At 31.4% G+C, this 19,603-nt stretch overlaps 1 protein-coding gene across 1 annotated transcript; it reads left to right on the forward strand.

Annotated features, from left to right (window-relative positions):
• The first annotated feature begins 850 nt into the window (after positions 1-850).
• LOC136978965 (sialin-like) lies at positions 851-10,720 on the forward strand. The gene is made up of 11 exons (XM_067274872.1): positions 851-909; positions 3,137-3,324; positions 3,625-3,858; positions 7,664-7,847; positions 7,938-8,029; positions 8,126-8,266; positions 9,465-9,618; positions 9,685-9,840; positions 9,917-9,932; positions 10,344-10,428; positions 10,512-10,720. Exons 2-11 carry the CDS (start codon positions 3,175-3,177, stop codon positions 10,710-10,712), a joined length of 1,413 nt encoding a protein of 470 aa, XP_067130973.1. The 5' UTR covers positions 851-909; positions 3,137-3,174; the 3' UTR covers positions 10,713-10,720.
• The last annotated feature ends 8,883 nt before the right edge of the window (positions 10,721-19,603 follow it).

Consider the following 19,603-nt stretch of genomic DNA (forward strand, 5'->3'; position numbering starts at 1 on the left):
CACATCTCATTGGTTTTTGTCCGTTTTCTATTGACTCAAAGAATACATTTTATAAACAGTGCAAAATTGAAAAATGTACTATTTAATGATATCAAATGTAATTATCTGAGAATTTATCATTTATTTGATGCGTTGTCCTAAAGAAATCGGATGATTCTAGATTAATTTTTTTTTTAAATATTTTTTTTTACTCTATCTTTAATACCCGGAGATTAACCTATCACATAGTGGAGCGATTCGTATTTTCTGATCATTTTATATAATTTATTTGTGACATTTTATAATTATAAATTTAATAATGATCATTAATTTTTTCATTAAAATGTTACTTATATTTATGTATGCAATATATCTAAAAGTAAAAAATTTAAAACATTACAGATTTTTTGATGAAAGGAGACATATTTTAGACTTTTTAAATTATATTTTCGACTACAACCAGGCTCTTTTTCTATTCATTAAAATCGAATTAACGTTTTCTATTATTTCTTGTAAGACTTTACATATTTCTCTATACCTTAGAAACAACAATAATAAGTTAAAATTACATAATCTCTGAGATATTAAGTAAATTTATCATTATTAACTAATCAAACTATAATCAAATTTAGCAGTATGATAATGCTATATAATAAGTCAGTAATAAAACGGATGGCAGCGACAGAAATAAAAATATTTATATTATCTGCTTGGTTTGTTATCTTTAACGACCTTAATAAAAAAAAAAAAAAATAGACATTTAATGATTGATTAAAGAAGGAATTCAAAGTCTACACAAAGCAGATTAAGAACTTAATGCTGGCAACTATTAAAAAGTATAGAGAAAAGAAAGGGTTGGCTGCATGACGATGAAGACAACCGATTATGTCGACGAAACGTCCTATCTCCTTCATTCAAACAAGTTTAACGGTAAGTTTATTAATTTATTTTATTTATATTAAAATACGTAATTTACTAATAATTTAGGCATTACAGATCTTTATATCACAATGTATTTTTGTGGAATTTTGAATACGAATTAATATACTCTCTTCGTAAGGTAAACTGACGAAGACGATCGATGGCAAACAGCAAATCGATCGTAACGCAAAAGCGATTATAAATATGCATAAATTTTGTTCTTAAAAGTTTTAAATATAACTTAATAATATACTCATATGAGTTGCAATTTAAATAATCAGTCATAAAATGCTCCCAACATTTCATATATTTTCATATAATAAATTAATGTATAGGCAAACCATGCTTCTACAGTTATATAAAAAGTGTTTAATTGTTAAACTATCGACGAGATGGTTAAATTAATAATTCTTTATCATTATTTTATATCATTTTAATATAAAACAGATAATTTTAAAATTTATCTTGTAATGAATGTCGCGTACTGCAAAAATACTAGGCTATAGTTTAAAGAATTTTGAACTGTTTAATTTCCAAGAGCACAGTTTTAGATTCAATTTTCAAAACAATAAATTTTGATAATTAAATACAAGTTAATTATTAATTTTTCCAGTAATATCGCGTTTTATTAATCAGATCAAACGAACTGAATTCCGTAATCGATAGATTAAAAGAAATTATATTTTATCAAGTCATCGTGTGCTACAGAATTATAGAGACGTGCTTTTTATCTCGAGGAAGATCTGACCCTCGATAGCACGGATTATTTTGATCGGTATATCATCCTAGAGCAAAATGCGAATACTTCTTACACTTAACAAAAGATGAAATTTTATAATTATTACAATTGAAATGGAGGGACGAGATGGAGGATTATTTCATCACGTACGAAATGATCAACTTTTCCTTCAAATTTAAAAAATGAGCCAAAGTACGAACGAACTTTTCCCCTGATCATTTTTACGACTAACAACTAAACACTGTCAGAAGATAAAATGAGAAATTATTAATTACGGGTTAATTAAAAATGTTTGCCATAGCAAAGCTTATAACAACATAATCTTGGGTTATTTTTAATGATTACTCATAATGAATTAAGTTACGAACTTATCTTTTAGTTTCTTTTATAATCAATGTTCATAATATAATTCCTGAAAGAATGTCGACTTGGTAATATTACTATTTTCTAACATAAATGAGTTCGCCACGAAAGTTAATAGTAGACTACAGTAAAATAATTTGTTGTTTATTTACTGTTTTCTATCATTACCTCATTACGGTGAGTAATTTATTCCTTACTTTAATTACTAATTACGATATAAAGTATAATTCGCTCAAAATCGATTAAAAGAAACGTAGAAAAATCCTGACTTTTAAATGTTTTAAACAATTTAAACTGCTTTTAATTCACACGCTTATTTCATTTTTCTGATTTGTTCTGTATTCCATTGGAAATTCTGAAATATTTTTACTAAAAAGTCAACGGCAAGTTGAAATAGAAACCAGGTAAATAATTAATTAAGCAAATGCCTTTTAGTCTACTCTGAAATATAGGCCTAAGAATGATTTTCAGGCAGTCGTAAAATATACAGCATGAAGATTACAGGAAATTGCATTGAATAATCGAAGGTTTTTTTTTCGTTTACAATTGATATAATGCTTTTATCTAAGCAGTAGGCTGTTTAGTTTATTAGGTTAGAAAGCCTACTCTCTTTGCTCCATCCCTTATTGGGTTGCAATTTAAAACAAATTGTAGACCTATAAATTCCCACTGTCCTCCGTTCGTTTGTCTGTCTGTCTTTCCTTTTTTAATCTGATAACGGTTTCAGATAGATGAAATCCGAGACCAGATATGAAAAGATTAGGGGTAGGACGCCCCGATTAACTAAGGTATTAGCTAGATGGCTGGCATGACTCTATTGTTAAATAACAAATATGATGTACAGGGGCAAGCCACTGCTAATTTGAGCTAAAGCGTATATATTTTAAATTAAATAAATTTAAAATATGATTAAAAATTGCAGTCCAGTACTGTAACCATGTCACAATAAATATTTGCTCGTTCCCAATGTAGATTATTCGTAACAAAAATTTCGTGACGATTTTAAGTAAGTGATTAAAGTAGATTTTAATTTGAATTACATCGTCTCGTATACTTGTAGTTATCGAATGCCGATGAATTACCGGTAATTAATTTTAATTAATATAATAATCGACTACTATTTTTATTTTTCAGCCAATCCGAAACTGAAATCGAGTATTGTTTTATGTATTATGAGTTTCTTGGGATATTTTAATATTTACTGCTTACGAGTCAATTTAAGCGTGGCTTTAGTGGCAATGGTAAAGAATACACCGGAGATCAACGCGACAAATTCCAGTTGTCCTTATCCCACCGATAATACTACGTTACAATACGTACAGGTGAGTCCGCAATTAAAAAAACCGATGATAAAAATAAAGAGTAGCATCCTTACATAATTTTATAATCCGATATTTACTGTTTCTTGTAAAATATTTATTTTGAAAGTAGTCCATTATAAATTCGCAACCTAAGTTTCAAAAACTTATATTTATTTTATGACGGGAAGTTTTATTGAAATAGATAAAATCGATTATTTATTTCGGTCGAATACTTTAAAATTTCCATTTTATCTTTGTTTATATCGAATTTACTGAAGTAAATGCCAACTCGAATCTATTTATGTTTAAATACGTTTTTAGGAAGGAGAATTTGATTGGTCAACGACGGTGCAAGGACAGATCTTGGGAGCCTTCTTTTACGGGTTCTTTCTGACTCAATTACCGGGAGGACGTTTGGCGGAATGTTTTGGTGGCAAATTGATTTTCGGCTTAGGAGTTTTCTTCACGGCTTTCTTTACGGTTTTGACACCCGTAATTGCCAGATGGAATGTCGCAGCATTGATCGTGTTAAGAGTTTTGGAAGGGCTTTCGGAGGTAATAACTTTAAATTATAATCTGTATCATATGAATATTACTTATTATACCGAATTAACTTTCTTTTATCTCGAGGAGAATCATAGTTTACATATCCACGATATTAAAACATTGTGTTTAAAAGGTAAATAATACATTACAAAGCACTTTTGCTCGTATACAACTGGAACTCCTTCGGTTGATGCTGTTCTAAAATAAATCAAATTCAAATTCGAATGCTTGGGAGGGACGTCAAATATTAAAGCACGAAATCTCTGCAATGTTTCCACACCTAAAATATCAAATATACAAAATTGCTTTATTGTATCTTTGTATTTAATTAAATGTTATGATCATTTGAACCATCCAAACCAATTATTCGATTTGTTTCGGAACACCGTCAACTGAAGAAACTCCGGTTGCAAACCTATATTTTTCACTAAACTTTTGGTTTGGGATCTTTAATAATTATTTATTATTTTATAAGATATTAAACATATTATGTAAATTACGTATTTTATGCATAAAATTTAAAATAATTCATTAAAACAGAATAGAAAATAGGAATCTGCACTAGCACTTGTTGAACGTTACATTTTCAATTTAATCTCGTAAAAAGTTTAAATTACACTAGGTTGACCGGGGTAATTGGACCTAAATAAAAGAAATGAACATTACGCATCTGATATGCACACGGGGTGTTGGTAGGGATTCACTAGTTAGTAAGCAGTTGTAGAAACCAATTCATTTTATTTCGATTCCAAAGTTGTTTGTTTTATACAAGCAATTTCACATTGAATATACCATGACGAGATTCTTCCTTCCGATTTTAGCTGTGTAATAACTTTGACCAAGTAATTTATAGGCATATATGAGTTCGTGTAGCCAAAAATGTCTATTGACTTCTGTATAGAGGTAGAATGACCACTTGGTGATTGGTAGCTACCGTATTTGTTATTCTCTCGTTCCGGCTTTGTTTACTGCGATTTCCACAGTCGAACTTATCAAACGGGCTATTTGGGTCCAAATTTTGTGACCAACATGAAATTGAGGTAATTAATTTGTTCTCTCAAAAAATGAAGATCGCACCTCCTCTGTTCTAAAACATACGAGGACGAGATCTAAAGAAAACAGTAGTATACGCGAATAATCACTTTTCCAGAAAACATTCATCAATGCAGAGTGCAGACAAAGTTTAAAAGTGAAAAATCACAAAGAAATCATTATCAGAATAAACGAGTGAAAGGAACCAAAGAAGAATCCCCATCAAATCATTCTTGCACTGGTTGCAAACGATCCCGATAACAACTCCGCACCTCTGACGTCGAGTCGTGAGGATTACATAATTTAAAGTATTATTCGAAGCTATCATTAAAAAAGGAGACTGGTTATGCTGTCAAAAATGTAAAGAATGCGTTGGATCCATTGGAAAAAAATAACTGGTCTGTAACAAGTGCTTTGATAATAATTTCTTTGTTATTTAGCAATTCGTGTTTAATTAATAAATTAACGTATTGTAATATTTTCTTATTAATATCCTTAATACAATGTTCTTATCATTTAATTTTATTTTAAAATGTTATTACTTTAATAAAAATAAGAAATACGTGACCCAAATAGTCTCACATTTTTTCAATTGCATGCATCGGGATGTATTTTATTTTCAACACTCTAATATGTTAAGAAACGAAGAATGTAATTTTAGTGGCACGGTTCGTAAAAATTTCCAGTTGCTTATTATTGAAGAAAAAAATTGAAATTTTCCTTGCATGACTGAAATAGCTTTGGTCTACATTATAGCAATTGTTGTTTATACAATGTGAAATATAATGTAAGAACAAGTAGATGAATGCCATATTTATCACATTTATTTGCTTACATGCAATTCGAGCCTATTTGAAATATTCTAATTAATAAATAAATCGATTGTACAATAAAAAACAGAGAAGAATATTTTATTATACGAACTGATACATAATTATTATTACGTAGATTTTGACCTCTTGACTACCGCACTGTACTATACATATGGCTAAAATATCACAGAACGGACATTACTCGATTATTCGAAGTTTGATGATTTTTACAAAAAATATTATAATTCATTATACATTATAAAGTATTTTAATTTAACAAACAATGAACTTTGAATGTTAATATTTACATTTTGTGGACCTACTTTATATCTCTTCTTTCCTAACACAGAAGGCCGATGCGTGATAACTGTTTAGGCTATTTGTTCGATAACAAAATATTTATTTTTCGTTTACGTTATAAATCGTATTGGTGAAAGAGAATTCGCAAGAACACGATGTTGCTATAGCAAAACGATAATGTAATCCGATGGTTCTATGAATATTTAAGATTATTTTAATGTGGGGATATATATATATATTATTATTATTATAAATAATAAATAAATACGATGTCTTCAAAGCTGCCATCGAGTTAAAAACATTTTATAAATCATAGAGTGGTGTATTTTTAACTCGATGGCAGCTTTGAAGACATCGTATTTATTTATTATTTGAAGCGGTATTAAATACTGGAAATAATGCAGGAAAATGAATTTGGCTTGTAAAGAAATAATCTCTGAAACAAATAGAAAAAGATACGAATTAATAATAAATAATTTTTAAAACGAAATAGAAATCTGCTATATGCATATTAATTTTCATTTAAATAATTCGTGTGCTTTTATTTGTAAATTAAGATAAAACGATTTTATATATAGCCTAGACTGAAAATTTTATTTATTGTATTTGTTTTAATGTACGGCAATTATACAGTTTAATTATCAGATATACTATATAAAATATTTGAGAACAATGGAAAATTAGATTCGGTTTTAGATGAAATAGTTCGCCTTTTAGATTCGTACCTCAAAGCACTAGTTTAATAAAGTTTTTCGTCTTACCACAGAAGCATTCGCTTTAAAATATCGTTAAAATTATAAAAGAAGACAGAAGAAATTGCAGAAAATTGGACAATTATTCAAAAAACAAATACAAGAACTTTCTCGATATGTAATACGAATTAACAATAGACGTCATCAGGGGCGTACCCAGAACCTGAACTAGTGGGAGCAACTCAGTGGCTTCAAGGAAGCGAAGAGGGAGAGTGAGATTTCACGATTAGATGGCTCTAGTTTAGTCGCAATATTCATTATTCAAACTGATATTAAATTGATATGTCTGTTCTGTATGTCTGTGTGTCAATTACTACACTTTAATTTTTCTTCTAGGGAGGGGCAGCCGCCCCTTCCTGCCCCTCTCTGGGTACGCTTTTGGATGCCACTGCATTACGTTATCGGCTGTAGGTCTAGTATAAAAAATTCGATCAGCGTTTTATAAGTGAAAATCTTTTTGAAGAATGACAGATAACAGAATATTATTTATAATATTAATGGTAAAAGCATGTACAAATCATGGAGAAGAATATAAGAAACCCTTTTTCCAAATTGTATTTGAGATAAATCACGCTCGTTGGGCATATTTTCGACTTTGGCGAATGAAATATTTTGAAGAAAAGAATTTAAATTCCGAGGAGAGATAAGGCTTTCCAATAAGAATTTCGATTGATATACCGGGTATTTTTTAATTTCTTTCCTTCTTGTTGGTAGTAAGAAGACTTTTTTCCAACCTGGATCCTAAAGAGTCAAGCTAAAGGTATTGGCCCGGGTCATATCGATAAAAGTTTTGTCACAAATTTCAGATAGTTTTTAAATAAGAATGTTTGCCAGTAAATGAATGTAATAATTAAGTATCGATTATTTAATTGCTTACGTCATTTATTTCATAAAACTGTATTTAAAATTTAAAAATAGGGAATTACGTGTCCCGCCATGCATTATTTAATTGGGAGCAGAATACCGAAATTTCAAAGAAGTACCGCATCCACTTTCATTTATAGCGGCGCCTTATTAGGAACCGTCGTCTCTTTACCCGTTTCGGGGATTTTCTGCAGTTCGGAATTTTTGGGAGGATGGCCGGCAGTCTTTTACGTATTCGGTAAAGACATCTAAAATATACTTAGGCCTATGTTAATTATATTCGCTTCTATTTATTAAATTATTCTCGTTAATTTCTATTTTATTTCAGGTGGTTTAGGATGCGTTTGGACGGTATTTTGGTTTATTTTTATTCCTAATAGACCATTCGAATCTGTATATAAAAAGGAGCATATTAAAAGAGTAATATATAACAATGATCATATCGTATTTATAACATTTTAAAAAATGTTTACAATTTCGTATAACACAATTATTTCTTGTATGATTTAATTTTAGATTCCTTGGATACCTATTTTGAAATCTAGAGTGGTCTGGATTTTAGCCATTACACACTTTGGTCAAGGATGGGGGTTTTTAATGCTTCTAACCGAATTACCGACGTATTTGAGTGCTGTGTTACACTACGACATACAGCAGGTTACTTAAAATTATTATACGTATGTGTAAACCTTGTATGTATGCAATATGACCCCAAAATCACTTCATATAAGAGACTAAGGCACAAATAATAAAACCGGTTTGAACAAATGCGTGTTAAGTATTGTTAAAGTAATTTTAAAACTACGGTCTGGGTTAACTGTTTTTTGGGGTCACCTTGTATATATATTGTTATATTTTGTAAGAGAAAATTTTTAAAATGTAAATTTTAAGGTATTCTTAAGATTAAAAATAAAAAACATAAATTTTTTATTAATTAAATAATTTCTTATTCCGAACTGCTCTTGGTGAAATGAATACACAGATTTAGCATTTGAATTTAAGAAAGACAATAATATAAAAATCAGACTCATAAATAATTAAAGTATTTTCTATTTATTACACTAACTGATTTTGCAATGAAAATTACAGTACAATCTTTGTCCAGGAATCCGACACTAGTCGCATATTACTGGCACTGTGCCAAGTCGTAGACAAGATTTCCACTAGATCAAACTGCAATTCCCACTAAATTTTAACATTTTCCCGGTAAATGTGGGATATTATCGGGCTTAAGCGCAATGTTAAAGATTGTTAGACTCGTTAGACAGGATGCTTTAAAAGAGCACAATATCTTATAACACAATATTGTATAAACCTAAAAATCATTTTCCCGAAATTTCCCACCAAAAATACGAGTCTCCCATTAAATTTCCTGCGGTTCCTTCAATCTCCCACTAAATTTAATGAGAAAATACATAAACTTGGCAACCCGATTATTGGCAACGGCAGTCCGTTCGGATGTTTCGATCAGTCGTCTGACTTAATACAACGAAGTAATATCATGCAAATAAAGAAATGTTTTCTTTCCATACTCATTAAATATACCTTACTTCTAATAACCTTAATCCGACAACAAAAAATTCCGCCGAGGATGTATTGTATAAATAAATATAAAACGATGAAATTATACAATTCTTAAGTGTATAATTTAACGACGGAGTAAGTACGAATTGCTCCTAGAAATTATGTAAATTAATATTGACTGGGTCGAAGAAGAAAGAATGGAAAAGCATTAACTATAATTACGGCATTCTGGTTCTGTCTTTATGTAATTAGTGACTAAACTCAACATGTTCTTGTTTTCTTATAAGGTGTATATTGTATTCATTTTAAAAGGAGTTTTTATACTTTACAGAATGCATTGTTTTCTGCTATCCCTTACTTATTTCAATCGGTCACCGGATGGTTTTGTGGATTTGTGGCCGATTACGTGTATAAAAACGGATACGCCAGACTGAATGTCATCAGGAAAACTTGTAATACAATAGGTCTGCATAAATTATATACACGTATTTAGTTTAAAGTTTAAATAATATTATGAAAATATAAGGAAATGTAAACATTTTTATTTTAAGGTTATATCGGTACAGCTCTTTGCTTAATTGGAGTGGTTCAGGCAGGATGCGATCATCTAATCAGTATCTCGTTTTTCACATTAGCCATGACTCTTAACGGATTTATCAACAGTGGATTTTTTGTTTCTATTATAGATATAGCACCAGATTTTGCAGGTAAAAATATAATAAAAACGTCTTAATTAATATATCCTGCACGATTTAAATATTTTATAATATATTTTATTATTAGAATATTACATATTGTCGTTATGTAGATGTCCCACCCAAAATAATTTGCGTGAAGTTCAAATTCGAAATTCGTTTAAGCCTATAGAAAATTAAAAAAAAAAAACGATCTTTTGGTTTAAAGAAAGAATTTAAAAGTTGTGTCAAAAAATCGGACTCTTTTAAATAATACATTTTCTAGTTATTTAAATATTAAAATATTTTTACTGTATTAATGCTATTTGTTAATGTATAAAAGCATTTTTATTTGTTTTAAATATACGCAAGTAAAATATCACGCGTGTTTTTTACTATTGAAACACTAAATTTTTATAAAATTGAATCAATCTAAATTTTAAGAATCTAAATAAATTTACATCTTCTTTTATCGCATAAAACATAAATACTCGTGGAATCAACATAAACGATTTTAAATGTTTAATTTTAATTAGGACTTTAGTTGGAATAACGGCTACGATAGCAGCAATTCCAGGATTTTTAGCTCCTATATTTATTGGATATTTAACAGAGCACGAGGTAAGGTTAAATTAAATTCGATAAAATTTGAAAATTACTTGTGTATGACAATTTTAATTTGAAACTATTTTGGTCTTTTTCAGCAAACGGTTAGAAACTGGAGTATTATTTATTATTTTACTGCGGGTCTTTATATTTTGACAAATACTATTTATGTCCTTTTTGGTACGGCCGAACTTCAGCCTTGGGGAGTTCATTCCTTCGATAATTACAAACAATCCAAAGATAAATTTATTTCGCCACCGACGTCTGCAGATAATAAAGCTCCCATTAATCCAGATTAAATTGATATTACGCTTTTTAATCTTTTTAGTACGGTTTTTAATCATGTTATACGTGATTTTTATTTATTTAAATTGAAATAAACATTTAATAATTTTAATTTTTAAAGTATACGTCTTTATATTATAAAATAGCTAATAAATAATTAATTAAAGCGCCTTCTACAATGAAAAAAAAAACAATTCAGCGTGTATCGTATACAGTACCTATTAAAATTCATCAGATCTTAAATAAAGGAGCCACTGGCTTTGACTTTGTCGAAACTTTCTCGAGTGGATTTAACTTCTCGCCAGCAGCTACCACAAACAACATTTTAATTACAGATAAATATAAATAATTACGGAGCCGTTTTGAATATTGGTAAATAAAATATTGTCTATCGACTATTCGACTGTTTCACGTCGTTCGCTACGATACTAACTTCTAAGTGACTCGAAACACGATAGAACATCCACTTACAAAGTTATTTCGCCATTAAAATACTTAAAGTAACTAATAAATCTGCTTTCGAAAGCTTGTAACTGTAAATAAAGTAAAATTTTGACTTGGTTAATAATGTTTAAACAATCACTTCGCTTTTTGCATCTCCTCACGCAATACCAAACCATTATTAAATTATTAATGGAATTTACGGAGATTTTAAATATTGTCCATACCAATAATTTTTAAAATAAAATTTAGATTTTACAGGTGTAAATTTTGTAGGATAACAAAGAAAACTTATATTTTACATATTTAGATAATTTACTTACAATAAATTTTTATAACACGATGATTCTTATCACTAATAGTCGAGGTATAAAATCAATTTGATCTTTTCCAATTTGAAATATTTCTAAGATTTCCGTGTGCCAAAAATAACCTAGCTAATTAAAAGCGCCATAATGTAGAGTAGAATAAAGATACAGTATGAAAGTGTTTTGGTTGGGATGCTAATATCTATTTAGGCTTCTGGCAAATTAAACAAAATTAAGGCGGAGCAGGAAGGAAAGAAGCGATCCCTGTACCTGTTATGCATAGACGAGGCGATCGGCCATGAAAGACGCGAATCCTTGCACTAGCCGACACAGAGAGGCGATCCAAATACAAAGTAATCGCCATCGATTGCTTTCTTCTTGTGTCTTATTTGTAATTTGTGCCTATTTTCCGTTAGGCGCACGTAATGCTGTTTTTATTTTCGACCCTTAGGCCTAAATTCCGTCAGGCGCGCTCAGTTACATTGGAGAGCTCGGACACTATCTCTTTAATATCTTCGTATATTAAAAACAAAGTCGTGGACTCCTATATTTTACATTTAAATGGACCCCCGTTACATTTTTAGACTTCTTGGCGTAATTAATAGAAAATGGTGAAGTTTTATCAAAATTGATCCATTAAACTTTGAGAAAGAACTCGATTCTATAAGCCCGTAGAAGGTGGAACATTGCACGACAAAGTCGTGCCATTCGTGCGATATCGCTTTGTCGCACGCGCTCATGCTAAGACCTCATATCTCGAAAAGGAAGTGGTAGGCTTCCATTTGTTAATTACATTTCTGGATTCCTGGTCGCAATTAATGGAAATTGGCGAAGTTCAATTAAAATAGATCGAACGGGTTTTGAGAACGAACACAATTCTGTAAGCCTCATAGAAGAGGCTTGGCTAACGCTCCGCCTCAATAATTCAGTGCAAAGAACGATCCGTTTCCGTAAGGAACAAAGCTTTTTTATAGTGTATGAAGCACTGTAAAAAAGTTTGGTTTCTTGCAGATACGGATGCCGCCGTACGCATACGTATTCTTAATGTAAATGGGAGAAAATATCACCGTTTCTGTTGCCAGATCTATTACACTATAATTATGTATTCGTTTATTTTTTATTTGTTTTCTTGCCCCCTTTTTGGAACATTCTTTTTGATAACGTCTTAAGAACGGACTTTGGTTTCAATAGCCGCATCTTCGCTTATGCGGATCATGCGCTCATCATCATTCCTGCGAACTCCAGGCAGACCATCGAGACCGCAGCTTCCAATATTCTTTTAGTGGTGTGTGACTGGAGAAAGTGCAACAAACTTGTTTCTAATACCTCAAAAACAAGAGGTATTGTTTTCTCAAGACCACGCAACACAGACTAATATCGAAGGACTCCTTGTATCAAGATGGAAGGGAGGTCTGTTAAAATCGTTAAAGAGCTCAAATTTCTGTGCATAATTTTGGACAAACGACTTACCTGGCAGGAGCATATTAAGCATGTTACAGATAGAACAAGCGTTATCTTCAACAGTCTACAAAGAGCTGCCAAGAATAAGTGGGATCTGGGTTTTGATGCTCTCAATCCAATTTACAATTCTGTGTTCACACCAATAATCATTTATGCATGTGCCGTTTGGAGTGGGGCCTGCAACCACTCGCTCTACAGGCGTAGAATGTTATCGGCACAGAGGAGGGCCTTGATTCGGCTCAACGTGCATACTGTACTGCTTCCAATCAGTCCCTGCAGATCATTGCTAGAAAGCTTTCCATCCACCTACAGCTTCAGCAGGCTGCTAAGCAATATTTTATCTCCAGAGGATTTGAGATCGATATTGGAGGCTTCTTTTTTCCTACTGGAACGTACAAGGTTAACAGGAAAGTAGACAAACTTCCACACCCTGCCCACAGGAGGGGGCTATATGCAAGACAGGATTATTTGATAGACATGGAAGTTTTCACTGATGGATCGAGGACTGGTAATGGCACTGGGTGTGCCTTTTTTGTGTTTTCGGGAGGAAAAGAAATTTTCTTTGACACATGTGTTCTTCATCCGGAGTGCTCGTTCTTCCAGGTTGAGATCCTTGCCATTCTTTTGGCAGTTGGTGTGAGGAGAACCTTGTTGGAAGGGCGATTAACATCATCACCGACATCTCTGCGGCTGTGCATGCCCTGAAAAACAAGGATAGTCTTTATCTACTGCGCAGGGACATTCTCAACATCATCTCAACTAGTTCCAACAATTTTTCTATTGAGTGGACCAGAGAACTGTGGTACTCCAGGGAACAAAATAGCTGACCAGCTGGCGCGGGCTGCCGCCGACTGTCGTGACATCTTCCCTGACTATTGCATTTTTCCAGCCTCTAGACTTAATCTTCTCCTTCGCAAGAAAATGATTGAGATTTGACAGCACGAGTGGGAATCTATTCCGCTGGATCACATCTCCAGGAGCTTCTTTCCAAGCATCGAGCGACATCTCCACAGTCGGTGGTTTAGTCCGAACTTTCAGGTGACTCAGTTTCTCACGGGGCACGGGCAGTTTAAAACGTATCTCTGTCGATTCCATAAGTCAAGTTCAAAGCTGTGCAGTTATTGTGGAGAAGAGGACGGGGTTCGGCACTATATTTATCCCTGCCCAATAATTCATGACATAAGGCAACTTGTAAAACTTAATTTGCATGCTAAAAATGTGAATTGGCCGTGTGATCTGAGCTGCTTTCTTGAGAACAATAACAACTACCTCCTACTGAAAGATGTTATCAAGCGGTATTTTGAAAGGACTTGCATCTGGTAACATGCTTTTTGTGCCACAATATTTTAATATGCGTCTTGTGAGTGTTTTGTGTCTTCTGTCCTTCTATTCACGTGGGATGTACCAACTGTCAAATTTGCTGTACCTGTTGGGTTATGATTTAACATGGTTCACGTCCCAGGTTCTGTAAGTCGTTTGTTTGCCAAAAGAACGTGACATTATACCTGACTGTTTCTATCTTAATTTCGAAATCTTGCCATTTATAAGCCAAAAGGCCACTCCGTACTTTACCCGACTGTGCCTCGCGGTGTCGGAAAGAAATAAAGATTAAGAAGAAGAAGAAGAGTATATACTTGTGTGTTTGTTGTAGATCAATTAAATAATACCTTATTGGAACATTATATTGCTAGTTAAAATTGAACTAACGAGTCGCTAACGTGTTTACAGTACATTAATATACAGCGTAGAATTTTAAATATTTAATAGTGAACTCTGAAAACCTGCTGTGTTGTACAATGAAATCTTTGGTAAACATACTTAAAAGCAATATTATAACAAAATTAAAAATGGTGAAATTCTTGACATTCTTAAAATAATAATAGGAGCTTCCCGACGACTCGCTCTTTAGTACATATTCCTAAATAGCCTTTCGTAAGCAAAATTTCCAGCAATTTATTGCGGGCCTACGATTTCAGTAACAGCCGAAATTATCTGTAGAAATTCATTTCATTGTCTATTTTCCGTTATCATTCGATAATCCGAAATACTTTAAACATTTTTAAATTTGATTTTTGTGAAACCGTGTTGTATTATTCTTCGAAGTATCAAACACAAATTCGTGTTAATAACAACCACTTGGCTTTTTTCCACCTTTATTTAGTTGATACGGTACACCTTTCGGGCCTTATGCCCCTCATCAGTCAACTAAAATAATATAAAATAATGTATACAGCGTTTTTACCTACAAGTTATATAAACATTTAAACGTATATAACATACCAGTTCTTCTTTCAGTATGGCACTTGTACACGGTAAGTTTGGACATTACAAACTCGAGAATAAAAGTTATAAAATTCTTGTACATCTATTTCGAGTTAAAAAGTACAACTTGTTGAACTTTTTAAAGATATGTAAAAATAAAAAATATCTTTTATCCCCGTTTATTTATCAAACATCAGTTCTATTATTATCTACAAATTCAGGTTAAAAATAAATTTTTTATCTTATTTATTCTAAACATAAGAGAGTGAGTGAATAATCTGTTAATGATAATAAAATTGTTAAATTTATTATATAAATCAATCAAAAGGAAACTAAGAATTTCACTTCTTTCGGATACAAATCAAATTACAACTTCGGTAATGTACTGAATTATTTTATGCTAAAATTACCTATTTCGAATAATTTTTAAATACGCTCTTAACTCTACAAAATTTTAAAGAGACGATATTTTAATTAACGAAAGAATAAAATTAATTATAAAGATACCGCTGATTTTCTGATGTCTATTTTCATTCGGACGGAACACGTCCAGGCATTTAAAATTTTCGCGATTTCCAAATTAGTTGGTCAAATGATTACGAGTAATATGGCGTGTAATACTGTACACCTAAATTGTTGTATATCTATTTAGTGCCACTCTCAGCACGTGTGTACAGGTATTTTTGTAATTACCGAAATTTTACACGCTTATATAAACCTACATCTGATTATAAAATATTTTGAAATATTTGATAAACCTATTAGAAATATTAAAGTCGATATTCGTTAGTAAAAGAAAAATCGATAAAGGATATTTCCTTAATGAAGTACAGTACATCACGTCATCGTCACTATGGCGACTATAGTGTTACAATTGCGACTACGGCTGTGTTAAACTAATGCGTGCAATAAGAGTTATTTAAATGAGAAATCTTTTTCAAAAAGCTGAAAGAGAAATAAGGCTGTTATCAAAAGACTTAATGTTACGAAACATTTTGACAAGTTTAAAATGCACGATATCAAATCTCCAGTGGAATTGCAAATATGGTAATGTAGTTACCGAATAATTTATCGTAGAAAAACCATTTTATGTTTTTGATCTGTTTAAAGTTCAAAATCATTAAATATTTATTTTTAAATTGAACTTAAAACTATATCGACTATAATTAAAGTACTTATAATTTATGTGTAGACAATGAGTGTTTCTTCTGTACCGAGTCTTGAGGATGTAGCGTATCCGTTACTAACGGCATTCAAAGTTTTTGGATTAAATGGCTATGACACAAATCGAGGAAGCAAAAATAATTATTTATGTACTTATTATTCATTAATTATATTATTATGGTTATCGTTCGCAGAGTTTGAATTTTCCTTATATTTTTTATTTCCTGGCAAATACGAAATTTTATACACCGTTTACCTTAAAAGCAGTTGGGGCGATGACACTATATTACTTTGCGCAATTTTTACTACTTGGATATTTTTTATCATGAATGTTTTAATCATATTTTTGTTAGACGACTTGCCGAGTCGTATTAAAAGATATTGTGTTTTATTCGATAAATTTACAATAAATGCCGAAAAGGACAGAAAATTGGTGACCAAATTGATACGTATGTGCGATATTCTTGTAATAACCGTATTTTGTATTGCTTATATTGTTATAACAGTTGCCGCAATAGGAATAGGAATTTGGAGATTACATACTTCTAGAAGTCACGGTTATAGTATTTTATTAACTCACGGAATCGTCCTGGCTCAAACAATTTCAATTATTTATGGATTAGGATTGCTTTTTTCCATTGTGACTTGCGTCGTTATGCTTCTACTTACACTTTCGGTCAAGCTTCAATATATTTTTGATCATTTGGAGGAAGAAAATCGTTTTGAAATCAATAATTTAAAAGATATTTGGAATAAATACATTCAAATGAAAAAGATTATTGTCTGTAACAATCATGTTTTGGCTAAACTCTTTAGTTTAGCAATTGCTTGCTTCTTCGGACTCGTGGTTTATTTGATATACAAAAGTGTTTTCTATTTACAAAACAGCGAAGCCATTTTACTCGTACTTCCCGTTATTGCCGCTATTTTCATCATTTTATTCGGAATTCTGCATTTAATGGCATCGATCTATTCAAAAGTAAGTTGGAATTTATTCATTTTTTCCAATTATTTTTCTCTATCTAAAAATACGAGGATTTGAAATCTGTATTATAAACTCATTACGATATACGAGGAATACATTGTTTACCCACTTGTCATTTAAGCTTTCTTATCCGCATTATGACGCTGTATGAGAATTGTACTGTATGTAAAATTAATTCTTGATAAGGCTAAATTCACATCGATGCAAATAGGCAATAATACACACGGATATATTCATAAGGGTAACCACAATTATGCGCCAAATATTATTTACGTGAGCTTATTAGTATATAACGAGTATATAAGTTATAATTCTTTAATTTACACGACAATAATTTTTATACCAAAAAACTGAATCCCTACTATATAGGCTACACCTAACGCAGGACTTATACTTACAAACGCAATGAAATAAACTGCAAATTCTTATTACGAATTCAAACTGTTCGATGAAAATAATGTTTTAAAACTATCAAACTAATAAATCAATTAAAAATGCTATAAATAACAAAAGAAATTATTCATAAACAATGAAAAACTTTTCTACTGAATATTACAAAGAGAGAACGCCATGCATTCGCAGAACAATGCCACCAAAGAATATACAGTCGGAAAACATCCGGACATATATTTACAATTTCTGACACAAAAGATTTAATTCTATGCACCAAAAACTAGCAAAACAATTTATACACATAATTAAAAATTCTCATTCATACCAAATTTTATTACACAACACATCACATACATAAAATCAAAAATAACAACACTAAGACCCTACAACTATCGACTAATAAATGTAAAAATTATCAAATAATGTTTAAATCAGTATTTTTTATCGACCTAATATTCGAGATCTAGAATACTCTTTAGTATTAGTGTATTCGCCCATCTCTAATTACGATGTTACGTAAGCTAAGCTCAGGATCGCAGAGAAGGGGGAGCAGGAAATTTTTCCCCAGGTACGGAGAAAACTCAATAGTAATTGCTACCTCATAAAAGTAACGTACCTCATAAAAATAACCTACGGCGCTTGATGACCGACATTAACGAAGCCATCAATACAAAAAAAATCAATCTTAATAGTAATTGCTACCTCATAAAAGTAACGTACCTCATAAAAATAACCTACGGCGCTTGATGACCGACATTAACGAAGCCATCAATCCAAAAAATAATCAATTAGAAAGTATTGATTCGCGATTATTGATATTGATATAAGATATTGATCCGGTATTGCTTGTAATGTAAATGCAACGTTACTATTAATGTATCTGGTCTATTCATTTTTACTTTCCTGGCTGTTACACATAACGGAGGGAAAGTATGGCCATCGGTCAAATAATGACCCCCAAGATTTTCACATTTCTGGACATTTTGAAATGTCGAGAAATGCAAAAATACCGAGTATTTTTTCTGTATATGTAGACGTTAGTGTTTGTAGAGGGCACGATTTTGTTCACGCTGTTTGAAACTTAATAACTCCCATAATTTTTGTAAAAAATTTCAGAAATTTTGCTAGATTTGATTATCAGGGGAACGATGCTATTAAATTTTGGTGGTTAAAGGTGAGGTGGGGAGATAAAGGGAGTCGTGTGCATCTCCAATAGGATCGGACGATTTTACTCGTTATTAGATTTTACAAATTTTTTTGTAAAACCCATCCGTATCTTCAAAATTACGCTTTTTGCCGTTTTATAATAGTTAAAAATATAAAAAGTTCTTTTAATAAAATATGATAACAGACGGCGCCACCAAATGTCTCCGGAAAGTTAAGCGTTTTGGATTTTATCGAAAGTATTTCTTTCAGACTCATGTGTAGACTTTTTCGCAAAAGATACGTTCTCTTAATAATTGTTGTTGTGAATGCATTTTATTCTTAGAACGCCTCATATCAATACGCTAACGTCAGACTTGCCGAATAATTCCAACATTTTTTCATAAAATATTCTACTTAATAATCCATTATAATAAAAAACTTCAAAGTTTCTACGTCATTTGTAATATAAAAGAGAACTTCTTAAATTTAAACATTATCCAACGAATGAATGAAAAAAAGAAATTGATACTATTTATTGGCTTAGTCCAATGGTTCTCAAACTGTGGGACGCGAGACCCTTTCCAGGAGGGACAAAGAAATGATCGATATCATTGTTCATTTTCAGAAGACGATTCCTTATAAAGACCTACTCAATATTCTATCCGCTAGTTTTAATACAATACAACAGTTAAAACACTCAATTTGTGTTGGTTTTATCGAAATTAATTACTATTACGATCGACAA

This window comes from Centruroides vittatus, unplaced genomic scaffold, assembly GCF_030686945.1.
Source record: "Centruroides vittatus isolate TY-2023 unplaced genomic scaffold, ASM3068694v2 contig_10, whole genome shotgun sequence".
NCBI lineage: Eukaryota > Metazoa > Arthropoda > Arachnida > Scorpiones > Buthidae > Centruroides > Centruroides vittatus.

Coding starts and splice junctions, on each gene's coding strand:
- LOC136978965 (XM_067274872.1), top strand. CDS start 3,175: ATGAGTTTCTTGGGATATTTTAATATTTACTGCTTACGAGTCAATTTA. Junction 3,325..3,624: donor CTACGTTACAATACGTACAG/GTGAGTCCGCAA, acceptor ATACGTTTTTAG/GAAGGAGAATTTGATTGGTC. Junction 9,619..9,684: donor TCTGCATAAATTATATACAC/GTATTTAGTTTA, acceptor TTTTATTTTAAG/GTTATATCGGTACAGCTCTT.